This window comes from Pungitius pungitius, chromosome 16, assembly GCF_949316345.1.
Source record: "Pungitius pungitius chromosome 16, fPunPun2.1, whole genome shotgun sequence".
In the NCBI taxonomy this organism is placed as follows: domain Eukaryota; kingdom Metazoa; phylum Chordata; class Actinopteri; order Perciformes; family Gasterosteidae; genus Pungitius; species Pungitius pungitius.
Genome location: NC_084915.1, coordinates 3928430 through 3949376, shown reverse-complemented (window position 1 = coordinate 3949376; position 20947 = coordinate 3928430). Strand labels below are relative to the sequence as shown.

General features: G+C 42.3%; 1 protein-coding gene across 2 annotated transcripts in view; it reads right to left on the bottom strand.

Annotated features, from left to right (window-relative positions):
- Positions 1 to 20947, bottom strand: part of LOC119215232 (cell adhesion molecule DSCAM-like) — a 91519-nt gene that overhangs the window by 48305 nt on the left and 22267 nt on the right. For both annotated transcript variants that reach the window (XM_037467211.2, XM_037467212.2), the window contains exons 2-3: positions 19675 to 19992; positions 19402 to 19551 (exon numbers count right to left, since the gene is read on the bottom strand). In XM_037467211.2, coding sequence (XP_037323108.2) covers positions 19402 to 19551; positions 19675 to 19992 — 468 coding nt within the window. The remainder of the gene's footprint in view (positions 1 to 19401; positions 19552 to 19674; positions 19993 to 20947) is intronic.

Genomic DNA, 20947 nt, shown 5'->3' with positions numbered 1-20947 from the left:
CACTTCAACCAATGTTTTTAATGTTAACCATATGGTTATTCTCTACAATTCTTACGACAATGTAATCACACTAAGAAAACAACAAGATCCTACAGCCTGGCAAGCAGCCCTTACAGCGGTGCTTTGAGCTAAACACAATGTAAGTGCCCTCATAATGATAATGCTTACACACTGACGCTAACAAGGTACCATGTTTACCATCTACGTTCACCCCCTTAGAATGCTAACATTTAATTGCATGCAAATTACTAAATGCGAAATACATGCTAAGGAAGAGGGGCGTATCATTGGTATATTATCACAAACCAAAGTAATAAACAAACGCTCTGGGCCAATCAATCTAGTAGGTTTTTTTGTGAACTTCACAGGAAAACAAAGGCAACAAAACTACTTGATTAGGTTAAAAAATGTGGTCCTATTCTTTGCCACACTCAAAATGAACAGGATCACACCCTGAGGCAGCCAAAGAGATGGACTCATGGGCAGGTGGAGCACCCGTGACACTAAATGGATCATGATTTTTAAATATTGCTGTGTACTTTTACCTTAATTGTATCAGTCTGAGAACACACGGACAGGGGACGTCCTGCTCAGGTTCGTCAGATAACAGCGTTCCCCTCTGGAGACTAAATGGAGTCTGCAGAGTTGAAGACCATTCAACACAACAAATATATGTCATCTGAGATGAAAAGCAACTCAGGTATACGTCCTGACTGGCAGACAAGTGAAGCAGTCCATGCTGGTGGGTTGTTTAATCTAACAGGCATCATTTAGGGAGGCCAAGGTGGGATTAGACACAAGCAACTGAATAAACCTCAAGGTACGAAAAGCCACATCATTAAGGTATATGTTTTATCTGAGCTGTGTGCCCTTTGGTTTATTGTTATTTATTTTGACGATTTAGATTAAATACAGTTATCGGTGTAGAAATCTTTAAACTTAGCAGATCATGAAAAGGTGTCTTTCAAGGCCCACTTCAATAATACAGTGTTCAGTTCTCAGACTACTATAAAGAAAACATCTAAAATACAAATTAGGTGTTTATTTGACTACTTTCACTATGTGCATTAAAATTCATCTTAAATTTAGCATAAGTGAATATTAGTTGCCTGATTTACCTCATATTCAAACGTAACATTAAAAAAAGAATAAAAAGAAAAAAAAGTAACATCTATCTGTTGATGAAGTGCTCCCTGCTAGTCTTATTTAGTGTATATGACTGAGACAGCATGTGCCAATGATGGTCTAATTTATGACCATGCTCTGAAAAGTGATGATCAGTGATCACTGTGCTTTTTTTTCAGAATTCATCAACTGTGATCTAAAATAGCTAATTAAACCTTTAATGTAATTTAGCCGACAACAGCTCGTGAAAGGACTCAAACAGCGTCTGGTGAGAGGAGAAATAGCCATCAGCATCCATATTACCATATTGCTCTAAATTACCACCATCATCGGGGGAATATTTAACATGCCACTACCCAGTGGAGGAGGGAAAATGGGGGGGATAAGTCCCACGAATAATGTCAGCACGAATGTATCTGATTTACATTCTGCTCTCTTTGTGATTGTGCTACCAGTTGCTGTTGTGTCCAGGATAATTAGGAGGTAATGAGAGTGTAATTGGGCATTGGGCGCATTTGGAGACAGAGTACCGCTTGCGAAAAGACGGACCGACATACAGAAAAAAAGACAGTGACAGACAGAGGGACAGTCAGATAGACGAGGAGATGGACAGATAGACGGAAACAGACAGAGGAACAGTCAGACGGACAGATAGGTAGAGACAGAAAGACCGACAGACAAACAGACAGAGACAAATAGACGGATAGACAGACACAGATCGGGAGAGAATGAGATGTGCTGAATGACTTGAAAAAAGGATAACAGTGAACGGGCAGACTGTCCAACACCAACATCACCTGAGTACCAGTCAGACAGCCAGGCAGAGGAGGGGGGTGCAGGAGGTGAGGGGTGGGCCTGATGGAGAAATGGGGGATGGGGGAATATGGCTGAATCAGGTGGAGGATGCTGGTTAGCACGCTTGCTACTGCTGCCATGAATGTGAGAGAGAAAAAAAAAGCTTGTCATTCTGGGACCGTCTGGTTTGTACACATTTTGGTCTCAGGGTTATTGTTATTCATAATTCTCTTTTTATTTCTCCTCTTTTATTCCTAATGGTTTGTTACCCCCACCCCCTACTCCTTGTCTGCTTTGCAATGTGAGGCATAGATAAGGATTGAAAGGAGGCAATTGTGCAACAGCAGCCCCCTACACAAAAATTTCCCTTCGCTGTGCCTTTGACAGACTAAGACAGATTCTCCTGTTTAGGTGAATTGTGAAAGGGAGAAAGACAAGGACAGGGGAGAGAGGTGAACTGGTTACTGTGGCAACCAGGAGAGTGACTCTTGCAATGGCATTAACATGGAGGATGGGGGGTTGAGGGGTAAAGGCAGAGGAGAGGGCTGGTGAAGGGATGTAGTAGAGGGAGGGGGTGCCTGGGGTGGAGGAGGTAGAGTGCAGGAGGCAGATCAGAGGGAGGTGTCAGTGGGTTACTGTGCACAGAGAGATTCACCCTCTTTTTTTTAAAACCCTGGCAGAAGAAAGGGAGGCAGAAACAAAAGAGAGCTGTCTTTTGGTCGCTGCACTGGATTGGACTGTCATCGCTTCCTCCTAACAACCTCACTTAGCTCGCTGCTCCCACCCCCAGACACTTTCCTCTGTGTGTGTCTCTCTCTGTGCTTCCCTTTCAGAACAATGTACACGCTTCAGTCCATTGCAGCCGATTCTCGGATGAAAGTTTGTCACTGAATGAATCACATCAACTGCTGGTTTTAAGTTTTAAAATTATAAAACAAACTTCACATTAAACCTCGTACATTATGACTCACTTGTCAATTTTTGAAACTGAGATATGTTTTCACATTTGCTGATTACTTCCTCGAGTAATTGTCTACTCTAAAAATTCATTGTTTTTCCCAACCAATGCCCCAAAATCCAAAGGTATTCAGTTAGCTTTGTTAGGACAAGGAAAAGCAGCCAATGATTAGATTTCGGAGGAGGGAAATATCAAATATTTGATATTTTTCTCTGGATAAATAAATTTAAGGAAGCCAAGGCTGCTTTTGAAAGACAAAAAATATCTTCCAAATAAAGCGAATACTCTAACACAATACAAGAATATTGCTGAATAGTATGTACTTGTGCTACTAACTATGCTGACAGTGAATGTGATACATTAAGTCACACAACTCCATACGTGAAGTTGGAAACATAACGAAGATTTGAATTGAAGATGTTTGTGGTTTTTTGACAAAGACATAGAGAAAAAAGTTTGGTTCTTTTAATTCTTTTTTTCTGAAAAATATTGTATTTTGAAAAATGGCTGCATTCCCTCCCAAATACATGGGCTTGTCCCTCTTGATACATTTCCTAAGAGCACTAAAGCGTTTATTTTGCCCCTCCCCATCTGATAGTTATGTTGTCGAGTTTATCCGCCACACCCTGAGGACCAGTCTGCAAAATATTGTCCAACATGAAATGGGCCCGTAAGACAAAAAAGGTTGTGGACCGCTGCCCTAGAATGCAGACACTTTTCCCGTTTGGGTATGTGTAGCTTTGGCAATAACTTTCTTCTACTACTATGCCTTAAGTGAGCCAGAGAAAAAGCTTTAGCAATCTACATTAGACTTCCTCAATGTATTGAATGAAGAAGTGTCTGATGTTGGGGAACACTTCACAAATGAGTCATGTGACTGTTGTTCGGAGTGGCATTGAGGTATGACAACATTAGCAGTTTGCATTACGACGCTGTGTTATGCAATGACAAATAAAAGGAGCTGGTACCTAGATCATCAGTGGGTTCTGATAGCAGCATACATTAAGTGCTTTTAGGTAAGGAGCTGCCCTGACCTTCCTAGTGTTAGCATTTAATTAATTGACAATTAGCTGATTCATTTTCTATCATTGTTGCAGGCAATTAATAATTGGCTCTCATTTCCGCCTTCATCTTGCTACATCCGCATGCGGGACAATTGGATTATTACAAATTTTGCCCCATCTGTTATGTCAATTTTCCATTTTTGCTTAGATAAGGGCACTTAACCTTTCTTTTTAACTCCTTCCAGAAGCGTTACGACTTTGCTGGCCAGTTCTGAAGACAAAAGGAGGATGATAGCAAGTAGCCTCTGACCTTATGACAGGATCCAACCGAGTAACAGACTGCCAGAGACAAACAGAGCCATGGGATGGATGTAATGAATATGCTGCCTCCTATGGTGGGGATGACCTTATAAACAACAACAAACTGTCACTGTGGCCAAGGCCTTCTGGGAGCTGCCCTCTGGGCAAGGGCAAATGGCCTGGAACTCACTGGACAGGACTGCCAGAGGAGACAGTTATTAGATGTTGTAACACGAGACAAGCTTCTGTGCATGCATGCGGTTTCAACAATAAGCCGAATGTTTAAATTCCTCCCTCAACCAGCTGACGAGGCCCCTTCACAAAGGACGATGCATCAGAAGTTATTTGTTCGTGTTTCTCAGGTAGATTATCAAAAGTCTTGCGGATGCCGCCGCCGCAAATCTGCTCCTTTACTGCACTGCGTGGCGCTAAATGACTGATTTTATTACACAAGACAAGCGACACGGCAGTGAACACTGTGATCTCAGCCAGGCATTTCCAAATCAAAGGGCGCGAGGGAGACGTCCTTCAAGGAGGGACTTTCATGTCGCCTTGAAGCAGACGGGGGATTGGGGGGGAAGAGGTTTGGAAGTCAGAGCGAGGCATATGGCATCTTAAATATGGGTGATGAGAACTGACAGGTTAACTGAACATTTGGCGGGGGGGGTGACAAGTGGTAGGGGCGTACAGGGAGAAAAAAGGGGCAAAGGAGAGGTGGGGGAGAAGAAGCGAGGGTTCCGCTACGTGTATTTTTGAGGTGGGAGGGGTAGGTGGGTAAGGTTGCTAAACACTTCCATCTGTTCGTATCCCGAGGCGCTACTGGGGAAGTTAGCTACTGTTTAATGCAGATGAGGTGTTACCGGGGCGCCTTCTTCCGCTAACAGCAGATAAATAATGATGTAAATATATTTGAATAATAGGAATGGCAGGACGGGGGGGAAAAAGAGCAGCGAGGGTCAAGCTGTTTCTGAGGAAGCCCTTGCTTCTTTTACCACCCGAGGATCAGAGCTCTCTCAGGACGCGTGCTCATGAGCCGTCCCATGAGAGCAATCTGGTAAACTGGGGTCCTCCACGTAAATGCATAACAAGCACTATGGAGATATTTGTGTACATTTCATTTGATATCAGTGCTCATGACAGGCAATGCAATATTTTAATATGCAGTAGACCAACCCTGCTTGGTTTCTGACCAGATGACCATTTGTTATCCTAAGCGTTGGCTAGGGGGGTGAATTTTAGATTTGTGGTCACTTTTGGCTTCTTTGGGATAAACTGTTGAAAAAATTGTCTTTGTGAAACAAATGTCGCAAATAAAAAATGGTGTGATTAAAAAAGAGAAAAAGTAATTCATTTGTGTGAACATACAGCCTACTCTTTGTTTGCTGACCTTATTGGGTTACCAGTAGCATCTTCCATAACAGTTGCTAATCTTGCCGAGGTCCATGCTGTCCTTGGATTCCTGTCTAGAGTCGCGTAAACACTGATTCCGACCTATGCTTTAGGCTTTTCAGATTGAAAGGGGTTTTAGGGGGGATTGAGTGAGATTCTTATATCCCACACGTCCCTGTTCTTAGACACATTCATGACATGTGCTCCCACTAAATGATTGTATATTGAAATGAGGATAAGGGGCTTTTGTTGGAATAAGGGGATGGACAGGAGAGAGATAAAGAAAAAGAAAAAGGTTGAAGAAGAGGAGGAAGGAAAGCAAAGCCCAGACTGATTTGACTCTGGTAAACTGTCAGAGAGAGGGATTACCCCACCAAATCCCCGGCGAAAATAGAGGCCAAAGTTATTTACTAGCCTTACAACCAGTTGCAAACCATCTGTACTTAATTGTAAGACACAAACTTTATGAAGATCAACTGGGGATTTGGCTACAAAGCCTCTTACGCCGCTGAATTGGTGTCCCTGCCTCGAGGGGTAGAGCATGGGAGGCTGCTCGAGACACGTCACATCTACTTTGGAGGACGTGGACGCAGCTGCTCTCTCTAGTACCAATCAGGGCCCCGTCTTAGTAAACACATAGACGAACCCTCGAACCTTGGGCAATGTTGGTTGGGGGGGGGCAGCGAAGGGAACCTGCGACACGTGCGCTTGCTGAGAGGAGAGCGGGAGTTGCTTTGAGCAGAGGCCGCTCATGAGGTCCCGATTAGGCGCGCAATTGACCCGGTAACCTACACATTAGCCATGGAAATGGGCACGGGGAAGACAATAACTAAGACGCAGAAAGCCAGCATGTGGTGCCATTGTTTAATGTAGGTTGCTGCGCATTCTGTTGTTCCTGGCAGGCATCTGAAGGCAGGGAATAAGAAGTCTTGTCCAAGCCATTGAATGGCAGGTAGCCCGCCTAATCCTATTTGACGAGAGATCCGGGCTGTATGTTGGTGGGGTGGAGGGGGTGCTGGTCAGGGTCACGCGAGGAGCGCGTCAGGGAAGGCTCTGGTTTTGTTAGAGGTGTGCTACAGCACATGAGTTTCTTAAAGAGCAATGTACCTCACTTCTCATCCATATTTACTGACATATATGCATATAAAGTACTTGGGAACTGAAGTGTGAGCATGTGTTTGGTTGTTGTTGTTGTTGTTCTTATCTTGTTGAACAACAACAAGTGCTAACTAAAGGAAGAAAAGGCCGTCCTCCATGAGCGCATCTCATGGAGGACGGCCAGGAACAAATATGTGGGATTTAAGCTGCTGGCCGCTTTAACTCATTTATTTTCGTCCGCCTCGCTAATTCCTTCCATCTCCATATGTTGGGTGGGCGTGTATGGACATGAGGGCGGGGGGTGTCAGGGATTAGGACATCATGTCTGGACATACGGCGTGTGTAATAACACTAGAGGGACCAGTCATTGTATATCTATCTGCGGTCCCCCACCATGTCAATGACCCCTTTATGTTTGAGTATAAAGTAAATGCAAATATCAAACTGATTAGATAAAATGTTTAATATGGACACATAAGCTGTGAAATTTATAGCAATATTTTTTCACGTCATGTTTGTTGGAAATGTAATCTGATGATGCTACCATGCACACGCTAATGACAATAAAATCATTTCTCTGTAACTTCCTTAAGAGCTTTGCAACAACTAAATGAGCCCCATAGAAGCTATGAACTATAACTATAACAAACTTCCTGTAAATTACTAAATATACTGTCAACAAATAAACAGTAGTTCTGTCCTCGGCTCGGTCACATCATGACTCGTAATAAACCTTTGCCCACCCTTCCAGCCTCCACCCTGCACCCCTTTTCATTCGAAGGTATAATCTCGCGGGACCATCTGCTAGACGCCAAAGCCACAAAACACAGAGCAAACAAGTCTGGGAAAAAGCCGACCATTAGAGGACCTCTTTGAATGGTGCGTACACACTCGCCCTGTTTGATCAGACCTTGCAAATGCTCACCACAGCGCTGCTATTTCCACACAGAGGAGGAACTATTTGAGCTTCAGGAGAATGATTGCTGCCGATGAGCGGTGCACCTGCTACTGAAGAGGATAGGTGTGTGTGTGTGTTTGAAAGGGGGGGAGGACTCTCCCTCTCTAGCCCAAAATACAGACATAACACTACAACATGAAATAAATTACAGCTGACCTTTGACAGGACACTGGATGCTATTCTTTATTATATTTTATGCTCATTTTAGACAGCAGAACTGTTTGAATGTATCTGATGCTTTTCCTTTACAAACAGCTAATATAACAAGACTTTTTAGTCCTTTCATGACACAGTTGGCCTTCTAAAGGGACTGCGCCACATTTATAATACACTCTTCTAAAGCTCCTCAGTCATCGCTAAAAAAATGTAATTAACTAATAAATGGCAATGGTGCCATGTTTTCATCAGCTCCTCTTTTCCAGTGTTAACGGAGGTGAGCCAGCACTGTTCTAGCAACACAGACTGACAGACACAAAATGGCTGCCTCCGACTGAAAGATGCAGTGAGCCAGAGCAGCAGCAGCAGCAGATACAGAAAACCTTTTACTGGTCTCCCTTCTTCCTCACTCTTATTCAGGAAAGAGACAAATTGTCAGTGCCTCCCCCCACGCCCCCCTCCCGTTCAGTAGTCCCACAGCATCGCATTGCAGCAGTGTGACCCCCTTGCTGCCCAACTGGGATTACACTGAGGAAATGTAATCCTGGTTTTGGGGGAGCTAAAAGGATCAAGGCACTAGAAGACATAATCAGGGACAACGTCTACACCCCAAGAATCAGATGGCATGATAAGTCCAAGCAGAGGTTTATCCACAACGTCAATTAGAACATATGTTGGGAAAAATTTATTGAGACAAGACATACTTAGGGACGGAGGGAGGGGGGGGGGGGGTTGCACCTGCAAGCCGACAACAATGACTTGTATCATTTTACACACTTTAATATCTAACTTCTTTATCAAAAAGAGTTTAAAATGTTTGTACAGTGCCAGCTGGTCCATAGAAGGCAATGGGGTGGGGCACCAACCATGAGCGACGGAGAAAAAAATCAATACATTTTTATATTTAAAATAAATTTGACAAATAGTCAATATTTTTTGAACATGGATAATATCATTAAAATTTGTAAAATAAGATATCTGTGCAAAATATATGCTTTTCTTGCCCTTCCTCCTCTCCGCTTGTCTGCCTGTCTCAGCTGGGCTCGGGCCGGGTCCAAAAGCGGTGGGTCTAAGAAGCATTTAGCCAATCACTGATAGAGTTAATGAGTGACATTATAATTTCAGCATTCTAAATACATTGAGATTTGGGCTTGCCCTTCGCCGCCCTACATTGCGCTCTCATCAAGGCAATTCTCCGACGTTTGTAACAACATAACAAGAAGAAACCATCAGCAGTGTCCTTCCAGGAAGACCCAAACTCAGTGCGAAAGAATAACTTTGCCAGATAAACTAGAGGTAAAACATCTGGACTCAGATCAGCCTGACCTCACAATCACAACACGGACCGGCGTGAAAGGGAAGCCGCACATATGACGCTTCTGTGGAGACTTCTACACCAGGATGTTTAGCTAGCTAGTTAGCGACGTGCTAACGTTGTACATTTGCGCACCGTGCGCATTGCGTCGCCGTGTGAAACATCGCTACCCAGCTGCGACGCACACAGGACACCGGTAAGGACACACAACCAGGACGTGGAACATTTTATCCAAAATAGTTCATTGTGTGAAGTTTTGGGGCTTTTGAGTTGATCTTTCCCCAACAGACTGATCGGGTGTTAGTCATATACATAGTTCGAATAGATTTTATATAAATATATTTATCCTTTTGTTGGAATAAGATGTCCTTCTTACGTTATACTGTTGGAATGAATGTTAAATATTTAACTACAAAGTAACAATGCCTGTTTGATACCCTTTTTTGCATTGAATTATACTGGGATGTTTAGGCTGGCCCTACCAATCAAAAAATCCACCAGCCACCACTGCATTTGTGTATACATGTACAGTATATATGCTTATATATAAAAAATGTGAATGTTTGAAAGGCTATTTCAATTCCCAGGACATTTGATAGCAAGCTTATAGTACATTTGTACCCCTAAAAATAGGAGGGTGCCAAATCAGTAAATGCAGCTGACTAACTGGAGAAAGCAATGTCTTTCCCCCCCACCTCTGTGTGTCTAAATTAATGCACAAGGTCACATGATCTGGTCTCCATTTTGGAGTGCTGTGCATGTGTGCAGGTACAGCAGCCTTTCAAAGCATGCCTGAGACACACAAAGATAAAACACACACTCACACACACATGCGCACACACACAAGCGGGAGCAGGTTAACTAACTACATGTATGACTTTATACCTTGTTAGATTATAAAAAACCAAGTGAATGTAAAAGAATAAAAATAAATAGAAGAAGCTGTTTAACATAGTAGCTGCTGAAATAGAAGAGGCTTATCTTCCACCACAACTAATATAAGCTTCTCAATTAGATGAAAGGCTTTCTCCCTTTCTTTAATTTTTTTGTTCAATTACTCCAGGCAATTTATTTAGGGTGGGGGTTAAAAAAAAAAAAAGGGAGAAGAGCGGAATCCGCGCAAAGCGTATTGGCCAAGCACACAACGAGTCATAGCAACCTCCAGCCAATCAGGCTGAGCTCACAGCATCAACTCAGGCCCTCAGCAACAACATGACTATTTACTGTATGCAAGAGAAAAATCTATTTGAGGTTCATCACTGCTCGTCCAACCAGCCACATGCACAAAAAGGCTTCTTCTTACTGTCTTCCTACTTGAAAATTATGTTTTTAATTTGATTCATTAGGTTGTTTAAAATCTGCACATTTACTCTCAGTAAGTCAGATGCAAAGATGTGTGAAAACTAAACTAGACTTGTGATATTACATATAAGGAGCAAAGGCAGCGAACATGCAAAATAAACATTTTACTTGTTTCCGGGAGGGCTCACTCTCTATTCTGCATTGTGAATTAACTCGGATTATGCAAAGGGCCTTTTATTCGCTCAGTTACCAGTTTAATTTCTTTGTCCATACAAGTATTTTTAATAAGAGATTTTATACTTCTCTCTACATTCGGCAAGTGGAACTAAAGGGTTATGGAAGCATTTTCAAAAAAATGTTTCCTCACAATTAATGTATGTAAGAACATGTTTCCGTTTTCTTTAATGTTTTCAAGAACAGGAGTTTGCATGTGCAGTGAAATTAATTTAAGCCATTCAGATGAAACGTGTAAATGAATCTTGAACGAAATATATTTTTTAATTATTTTACATCGTGCATTTAGATTCTTTAGTTATTATTACAATAATTAGCATTTGCAGAAATGTCACTGTAAATGGCTTTGTTTTTATTGAAGGAAATAATCATTTTGAAATCAATCAAATCAGTAGAGTACCAATATATTTATAAATTTATATTATATTTTATATTTGATTTAATAATCTGGATGAATCCTACATTTGATAAAACAATTTAAAATGCGATTTAGCTATTTCTTTTTCCCTTTAATAGGGAACAAATTGTCTTTGGGTATTTTTCAAATAAAACATGAACATAAATAGAGTCAGCAATACTTATATTAAATACTTAAATTAAATATAAAACAATAAATTGGCATGCCTTTCTGATTATAATTCATCATTTAATTTCTGATAACTTAAAAATGACCATAAAACATGCAAATCATTTACTTGATAAATTAATACCATAATGCTAAAGATATGTTAAATAACAAAAAATCGAATCTTTGTATGAGTCATCTTGATTAAGCACACTGACGGTCTCAAGGCCTCTTAGCTCTTCCTGTACAAACTAATGTTTAACCATCCTTTCTCACCATCTGCTCCTTCACTCCTTGCTTCAGAATCAAGGTTACACATCACGGCTCGAGTGTGCCAATACATAAACAAAGCAACGTGTGCAAACATGCGCAGCTTGGGGGACATCAGCGCCCTAAGACGTCTATCAAGGTGATATCCCACGGCGAATCGCCTCGCTGTGGCTTTTCCCCAGGTTACCATTATACGGCGGTCGCTGAATTAATTCATTTCATTATTTGCATGAATTTTTTGATTAGGAGTGGGAGGAATCTCGCCCGCTATTATCTTGTAGGGCGACTAAGGATTGAACCGCATTCTATACCTCTGTCAGGTTTAGCTTTTTTGTAGCTTGCATCTCAATTCTGATTTGATAAAATTGTCATCATACCTGCAACTAAGATGATACTGGGATTTATTGAAATGATAAAAACACACGTTAACAAAGGGAGGCGCCGGACCGGTGTTGCTCTCACACAATCAATCGCACGTCAGTCGTGGCGGTGCGGCAATGTCATCCTACATTTCATTTCTTGTTCATCCCTTGTTATGAGGATGTGAAAAAAATGGAGGGCTCGTATTTCATGAGTCTGCATTAAAGCTCACGTCGTGACATTTGTCTCTGTCTTTACTCGGCCTCAAATGCGGCACAGAAGGGTACAGAAAAGGGAAGGAGCGAGCGAGATAGAGGGGAACACAGAGAGGGAGGGAGCCTGTGAATAGGCAGAGTGAGTGGCATGCATGGACAGCTCCTCTGTCTCTCAAAGACACTGCAGCAGCTGCATGCACGCGATAAGAGCAACCATTCACAGACCCCCCCACCCACCCCTATTTTCCACCTCCTACACACCAACACACCATCCCTGTCTCTCGACAACACAGGCTTCTATGCATACTGGCCTCTCTGCAGGTTCCTACAATCCTGCTGAGATTTGAAGCAGTCTGTTGTTGCCAGTCAAAGGTCTTCCTCGAAAAAAACGTTTTTTTCCTGTTACGTCAAAGGACAGCAGGGTGAAACATGGATGAGACTGAGAGGTGTGTGGTGTTTGTTTGTTTTTTGAATCACTGAGCGGGCAGCAACACGAACAGAAGCTCATCGAGTTGTTCACCAGTGAGCCTGTTCTAATGTGTCATATTTGGCCATCGGAGGAAAATCTTCCGGCAGAGAGAGGGGATTGGTTAAAAATATCCCATAATAACAGCGATGCTTGACTGTCTCTGATCAGCATATATACGCACGAAAACAGCAACTTGCATTATGTCGCCTTATATTCCAAACACATATATGCCTGAATGCATCATCCATGTCATGTTTAGATCCACTGATACCATCCAGCCCTCGAATCCATAGCGTCCACGGCACGTCTAAGTGCCAATTAATTGCAACTAGCTCGTGTTGCGCTTATAGCTAATCTGTATACTGGCAGGGAGCCACGCATGACCTGGCTTACGTCCAGGTCTGGAAGCCTTCGGAGGAAGTAGCCGGGAGCCGCAGCCTCAGCGCAGCGCCGAGCGGCCCAGAAAAGACGTGCCAAACTGCAGCGGCACAAAGGAGACCTCACTGTTTATCAAAGATTAAGCAGTGCTTAGTATCTCTCCCCCGGCCCTCCTCCTCTCGGCCTCCGCTCTAATATACGCATGCATGCACACACACACACACACACACAATCAAACTGCAGCTCGCACCCTAATTGTTTCCCAGCCCCAAGAGTTTAATAAAGAACAAATTGTGTTTATTGGTGAGTAAACAGTACAGAGGTGGAAGTGTGATTATTGCAGCACCAGTGCGGTACAGAGACGGAAAGGGCATCAGCCAAATGAACTAATATCTCTGTCAGTCTGAGAGAGAGAGAGAGACTGTGAGAGCGCCATAAGCTGCAGAATACTTGGGGACTTCATATATACGCCTGTTACCAGAACTCCAAAATCATCCAGTCATGTGTTCTACCTGTAATATTGTAATGCAGCATTTAAAACATTGCTTCACTGCAACGTGAAGTCTGAAACAATCATGATTGCTGCACATTTGTGCAGGGAGGCATTAAAGCAAATGAACTATTTATTTTATTCAAGCCTTATGAAGTCATTTTTTACTGTTCAAAGTGGGTGACAATTGTGGTTGTTTCTACAAAATGATAACATGAATATTTATAGAAGTAATTTTTACAAATATGTATTCTGGTTGTTGCATATGAAGCATTTTAAGTACCACATAGTTTTTTAAGAGGACAGTAGTTTTTCTTTTCATAAGATCACGCTGCCAGCAGCCTGCCCAGCCCAAATTTATCTAACCGTCATGTTCCCATGATGCTTTGTGGCAACTGCAGCCAGATTCATGCACATAGGTATTGATTTTCTTCCTTCAGTGCAACCCTTTATTTATCACACAAAACCCCTGCACTGGGTGCGAGGAGAGAACCTGCTCGCAGCTTGTGAGAGGACACACTGAATTCAATGTGAGAGACGCTTACCATGTAACACACAACCATGTAAATGTATTTTTGCTGTAGAGCATAATCCTAGCTCTGTGTGGGATGCATGTGGAGGTATGCTTGTGTGTATTTTTGCCGCTTGTCCACACAAACACTCTCCGCTCTCCATAGGCCACCTGACCCATTTCTCTCTGTGAATAACAATACTCCAGCCAATCATGGGCGGACAGAATGGCGAGAGACGAAAAAAGGCTCAACATCCAGCCTGTCACACGTCAGAGTCTCAACCCTCCCTGTCGACAGAGCGAAGGAGGGAGAGAGAGAGACACAGAGGAAGAGTGAGTAAGCCCCTCTCTTTTCTCCCCTCATTACCGCCGCTCCCTCTCCCGCTACATCTCCACTACAGATGGACCAGTAAAACCTTTACCCGCCCAGCCCAGCCCCCAGCTCAAGGTTGTGCAGCGCCAAAAGCTGCTCTTCCTATGTAGCAAGCAAAGAAAGGGGAAAAACTGACAGCAAGAAAGCTTAAAAAAACTAAAGACATTCATTACAGCATGCTGTATTTTATATACTGTATGTAAATATACAATATATATATATATAAATATACAATATACAATATATATATATTAAATCGATAAAAATCGATTATTAAAAGTGTTGGCAACAAATTTCAGTATCTATATATATATATATATATATATATATATATATATTAGGGCTGCAACTAACGATTATTTTGATACTTGATTAATCAGTTGATTTTTTTCTAATTGATGAATCGAATGAATTACAAAACCAGCGTTAAAAAGTTTTAATTTCCAACCCTTTATTCTAAAACAGAACTACAAATTCACATTGCAAAAGTATGTCAGAAAGTACAGGTCGCTTTTTAAACATAATAATAATTTTTAAACAATAAAGAAAAATACAAATCAGAAAATTGAATAGGATTTGTTTTAACGTCAGAACTTCTTCTATACTTCTTCTATGTCTCTATACTACACTCACAGACGCACACACTCACAAACTCTCACACTCAGACACACTCCGAAACACACACCCATGTTCACTTAAAACGTATTCATTAAATTATTACCATCATTGTAGTGCAACTTAAGTAAATGTATATGTTATGAGATGAATTTAAAATGTCATCTGTAAATCAATGCGTTAGAGGCTTCTTAGTTAGCCGCGCTGCTTTAATGGATCACCATGTGTCTCCCTTTACTGGCATAACATCAACTACAGTATACAAAAAAGTAAAACAAAGTAAAAAAAATGGACATGAAATATATATATATAAGACAACAGATTGAATAATGTGCAATGTCCAAAAGAGGAGAGTAAATAAAAACGTGTCTTTAGTCTTGCTAATGGCTTTACTGCTGTTATTAGCGAGCTAACGTTAGCTTGATCAGCTGGATTCTGCTGCAGGCTCCTTATGTTCCTCACGTTAAAACGGGACAACGTGGTGTTCTTGGGCCGTTACGTTAACTTCGCATATTTTGGCATTGACACACCTTTTTTAGTTTATTCAATTTGAATGCTCTTTCCTATATGTCGGCTCGGCTCTTTCATTTTTTTATTTTTGCTATGTGCGCATCTCCACAACTCATTCAGGGGACTGATAATCGCGCAACACAACAAATCGATAATGAAATTTGTTGCCAACACTTTTAATAATCGATTTCATCAATTCATTGTTGCAGCCCTAATACATACATATATATAGTTGTCTAACTAACCCTTTAAAATACACTTCATTTCAGTCATTTCAGAGTTGATGTATTTTTAGCCTAGACTATTTTTTTTTTCCTTCTGCAACCGGTATAGACACAATATGGTGGAGCAAAGTACAACTGAACGCTGAATAAACAGGTCAGGGTTATAAAGAACCGTTATTTACTAAATGAGCATCATGCTGTATTGAAGAACACTTGGAACTAGAGATTGAGGCCATAAACTTTAGTTTGAAGTTATTTTTGCGACCAGAGGAGTTGTCCACTGATGGTCAGTAGAGACTAGCAAGTTTAAGTTCTGCATTGGATGCACTTTGCGGAACCAGTGGTTGGCTTCTTAACCATACTGGCAGGTTACACAGATCAGCTTAGTCAACGGCCATCGACTGTATGACCCTGCGTACCAGAACATCTTATAGCTGCCTATAAGATGCAGGTGAAGGAATGGATGAGAAACAGTGGGCACTGTGGAAAGATGATAACAACCGGCAGCCTTTTGATGGTAACTCTTGATATTTACTTAAATTATGCACAGCCAATTAAACCTACATGGTGTGACTGGCTCTTCTCCCTCCGGGTAAAGGCTGCGGGGAATCTAGGATGGCTGCAGAAATAACTCCAAACACACCTCCAAATGTCAACACACAGGAAAGCAACTGTGAACTGCACAAGATGGCTCAGCAAATGGCCAGACTCCTTGTGTGGCAACATACTAGTGGGTAACAAGTAATCAGGGGTGTTCATCTCGTGTTCTAGAAATAGGCACTATAAGAATGTAAGAGAAAAAAGACGGCTGAGAGATGAGGGAGGACTGAGCAGAGCAAAGAGAATCTGTGTGATGGCCGACGGCCCTTGTGCTAAGCTTGTGCGCTGAATGAAAAGAAGCCCTAGAGTGGGTGTGTTTGTATGCCTATGTCTCTCTGAGTCTCTGCAGTAGTTCTAGGTGGGGGGGGGGGGGTCGCCCCCCGCTAAGCCCTGCTGGTGCTGAATGCAGAGCAGCAAGCATCAGGCCAAAGCAAATTACTACAAGGCCTCCTCAGTGACTGCAGCGTAGGCTGCACGTGGGTAACGACCCTGATGTTTTATTTGATTGATAAACTAAAGTCAAAATGTGACCACGCATTTTTCGATCAATGTGATCAAGATGTACACATTACCTCTCCTCTCGAAGTCATTCCTGCACATTGTTTTTTTCCTTTAATTCAGCTGAGCAGCATTCCCAATTAGGTTTCAAGGAGAGTGTATTTTCTCCCTGATAATGGTGGCCTTCTTAAACACTTGTAGGTTGAAAGAACGAAAACAAACAGGCTACTGAGGGAATGGTTCTGTTTGGGTTGGACCCAAACCGCTTCCCCAGCAAAATAATCATAAAGTATGGCTGTCATGTCATGCAATGATGGTGGTAACGGTACTTGGACTCTGTAATCATAATCCTCTTTGTACAAATAAACCAGTCTTTCTTCAATCAAATCTGACTTTTGAAAACGATTAAGTTATTTAAAATGTTTGGATCACACATCTGGGAAACAATCGTGTGCAGCAGCTGCCGGAATCCAATTCTTCAAATAAAATATACTCTGCTCTTTGCTATCTTCATCCCTCCTGACAATAGGCCATGAGCATTCTCCTCCAATGATTTCTCTCCATTGTGTCCATGAATCAGAGTAAACCCATCACAATCAGACTCCGTCCTTATTGGCTCCCCTCTAAACAATAACTAAAGTTGAGGACAATTGACAGCTTTGGAATTGATGCATTCCCCCAACTTCCCTTGATACTACATGAGGAGGTGGGATGGTCTGGTCAAGGCAGTGAGAGTAGATCGCGAGAAATTGGGAAAGAAATCACGTCGGGTCACCACGCATGCTGGGTTGACCGGGGCAGATAACGGCAAACTGGCAATGGTGATTAGCGATCCTTGCTTACTAAAAGACACATTTAGCAAAAGCAACCCTGGCTGACTCCAACCAGTACAACTAGTATGAGTAAGTTACTGACCCAAGAAAGTATGGAATGCTCGTGACGCTACCCTCGCTTCGGAACAATGGGTCGTTGTGTTTTTTAATATTAATTTTGCACTCACGGTATGCAGCGCTGTTTCCTTTTCGGTTTGGTTACTTGTTTGCCCAACTACTACCCGACTACTGATCAAGTTTAGTAACAAACTCCTGAGTATAGTTCTAAGTTTTCCAGTTCAATGAAATAACTACATTTGTCAATAAGCGTCTTAATGAAAACTGAAGTAAGGTGGCTGAACTGAACACTTACTACTTGATTCTGTTAATACTCTGGACCACTATAATAACACTGCATCAAACAGCTATACCGCACTGTTACTTGACTGAATGCATTTTTCATCATAATTTCCAATTCTATTCTAATGGACACCAGGGTTCTTTAAGTGGTGCTTTGTTAGTCTACCCTGCAGTAACTCAAAAGGCTCTCGTCCAGTGAGACTTACAAAGGGCCTGTCTGACGACCGCGCTACACCTTCCCAGCTGAAAAGACACTTAAATTATTCATAGACAAGACAGAAAAGCTATATTTCACTTTTCTTTGTTGTTTGAGGGCCAAGTGTTGATATTGTTTTTCTTCATTAAAAATTAAAATATCGAAGCTCGGTCACGGAGATGAATGGGTCAAGCCATCTTGCATCGAGCCGCCAGTCGCAGTAGTGGGCCTAGAGATTCACATACTGACACACACGCACATACTGCACCTAAAGTGTGAGTAGAAAAGGATGAGGGAAATGGACGGTGCGTCAGTAGGATGCGTGCGCTGAGACGTGAATAAGGACCATTTGCTCATGGATTCATAGGCTTCCGTCATCCATTATTTAACATGGAGAAGAGCAGTGGATTGGTGGCTGGGTGATTTTTCTGACAGCGTTTACATGGCTGATGGCTACAGATGTGATGATTTTCACGGCTCTATATAAACACTTTGTTGACAGATTTTAGGGGTTTTTTTCACCGAAAGATGAAGCCTTCCAAAAATATTCAACCCCTTTAGCCACACTGTACAACTATTTAAACATTCAGTGATTATTTCGAAACATCTAAACACACTAACATATTCAAAAGGAGAAGAGCTACATTTTACATTGCATCCCTGTAAATGGCTGTATCGGAAAACACGCTTGCGGCAAATCCATTTATGGACTATTAAGAGATTGCTATAGATTTCTACATGGCCAGTTTAGCCTCGGACAAATGTGAAAAAACAGAAAAACAAATAAAGAAAAAAAGCCATTGTTGGCCAGCATTTGCCCTCTATCCAAAAGCAAAATGGCATTAGCCCTCGTCTATCGAGTTTGCTAAATGCCCCACATAAAGTGAATTTGCCCCCCAGGGCTGGGAAACAATCACGCAGACAAGCGTTCCATTTAAGTGATTTGAATGATCCGAGTGCTGCAGTGCTTCCTATCAACCGGAGAAATGGGTCAATACGCTGAGACTAAGTGACACGGCTGGCAGCCTGCGCTCTCGTACAAGGACGCGCAGAGGAAAAGGAGCGTGACCTCGCCGTCACTGGGTCAGACAGTCGCAGACGCACAACAACGCACAAGGGCCCTGGCTGGCTGCTACAAGCGGGGCCCCTGTGTGGGCTCACGTCAGAACCTTTGTAGAGCGAGATCTCTGCTGTCAACACAACTAAAAGATCCTCGCCCAGTGACTAAACCCTGATGCCAAGTTCAAACTGCCATGCATTCTTCAATTGTAACTTTCAGATATTATTATTTACTCTAGTAAAGAGGGATGCCACAACTCACTTTCCGCATTGATTGACATTGTGTCTTTCTCCCAGGACACAACAGTGATGTAGGCCTCCACTGAGGCAGGGATAATGCACTTGAATACCGCCACATTTCCTCTCATGGCCTTCTGGTCCTCCACCCGGACTGTGTAGGGCTCTCGTAGGACTGCGGAAGAGTGGACAGAGAGGTGTTGCACATGACATGAGAATTAGCTACATTAAGACAAGCTACTCCTCATTATACAACTACAATTGCTTGCACTACGACAAAGCAGTAGTAGAAACTGACCGGCCTTAATGTGGACATCTTGGCTCCTGATTCTCCCTGAGAGGTTCTCTGCTGTGCAATAGTAGCTGTTGTCGTGGATGAGTTTGCTAAAGCTGGAAGGGGGGATGTGGAAGATCTGAAGGGTGCCATTGGAGTGTACATGGCGGATCCCTGGCACATCATAGATCTCCTCGCTGGTGGCCAGGTACCAGCGCAGTGAGATAGGGGGCACGCCTGAGGCGGGACAGGGCACCGATGTCCCTGTGGTGCTGGCAAACACTACCTCTTGCACAGATGCATCGACAAAATATAAGCTGGAACGTAGATCTTCACAGAAAACTGCAGAGAGAGAAAAGAGATTGAAAACAGAAGTGTTAGATACGTTTACTTTTAAAAACGGTAGCCACTATTGTTACACCCCATAACATACCTTTGAACTATCAAATAATCGAACAGAATGTGAGGACCTGCATGTTTGTATTTAGGCTGGGTGTGTTTCTCCCTGGTTGACCATTGTGTTTGTGCTCACTGCAGTGGAGCGAGACTGCAGGAGTGCATTTCTTGTGGTCTATGAAGAGACATTGCAGCGAAGCTCTGGGAGCGCAGCGATGGATGTGAAATAACAGAGCCTGCTTTCACAGCATGCCTGTCTGTAGTTACACCCTGGCACCAAAATATAGGCATGTGTGAAAACCACAGAACACCACAGATGATTAATCAATTATCAAACTGATTTATAATAACAACCGTGGCCATTGATCAACTCTAATGGTTTCAGTCATTATTTAAATGTTGCAAAAAAAAAGCCAAATTTTTTTTCAATCAAATAAAAGATACATATGATACATTTCTGGTTTCAAACAGAACATATGTAAAAAAAACTTTATTCCTCTCATAATGTCCGTGTGCATATACCTGTCATCCCACTCTGTGTGAAAGCTCTGTTTCTGTCTCTTTAAGACTCCTAAAAACACTATTTAGCGCTGATACGCTTGCAAGAAAAATATGGCGCACCTTTGCAAAGATGAGGGTTGGGTTTATATGCATAAGAGCCTGCATGTGACATGGGACCGGGAACCACATCTGACTTGCTCGCTGATACTATCAGCCCTCCCAAAATACTGCCGTGGTCGGCTTGTTTCAGTGTGGGTTGTTAAGTGATGCAGATACACAAAAGAAAGTACACAACCACTGAAGACGTGATCGTTAATGAACTATCCACTTTAATTTTGGAAGTAAATGTTGATTCAAATGTAGATGTATCATCCACAATCCTCTTCCCTCTGGGAAAACA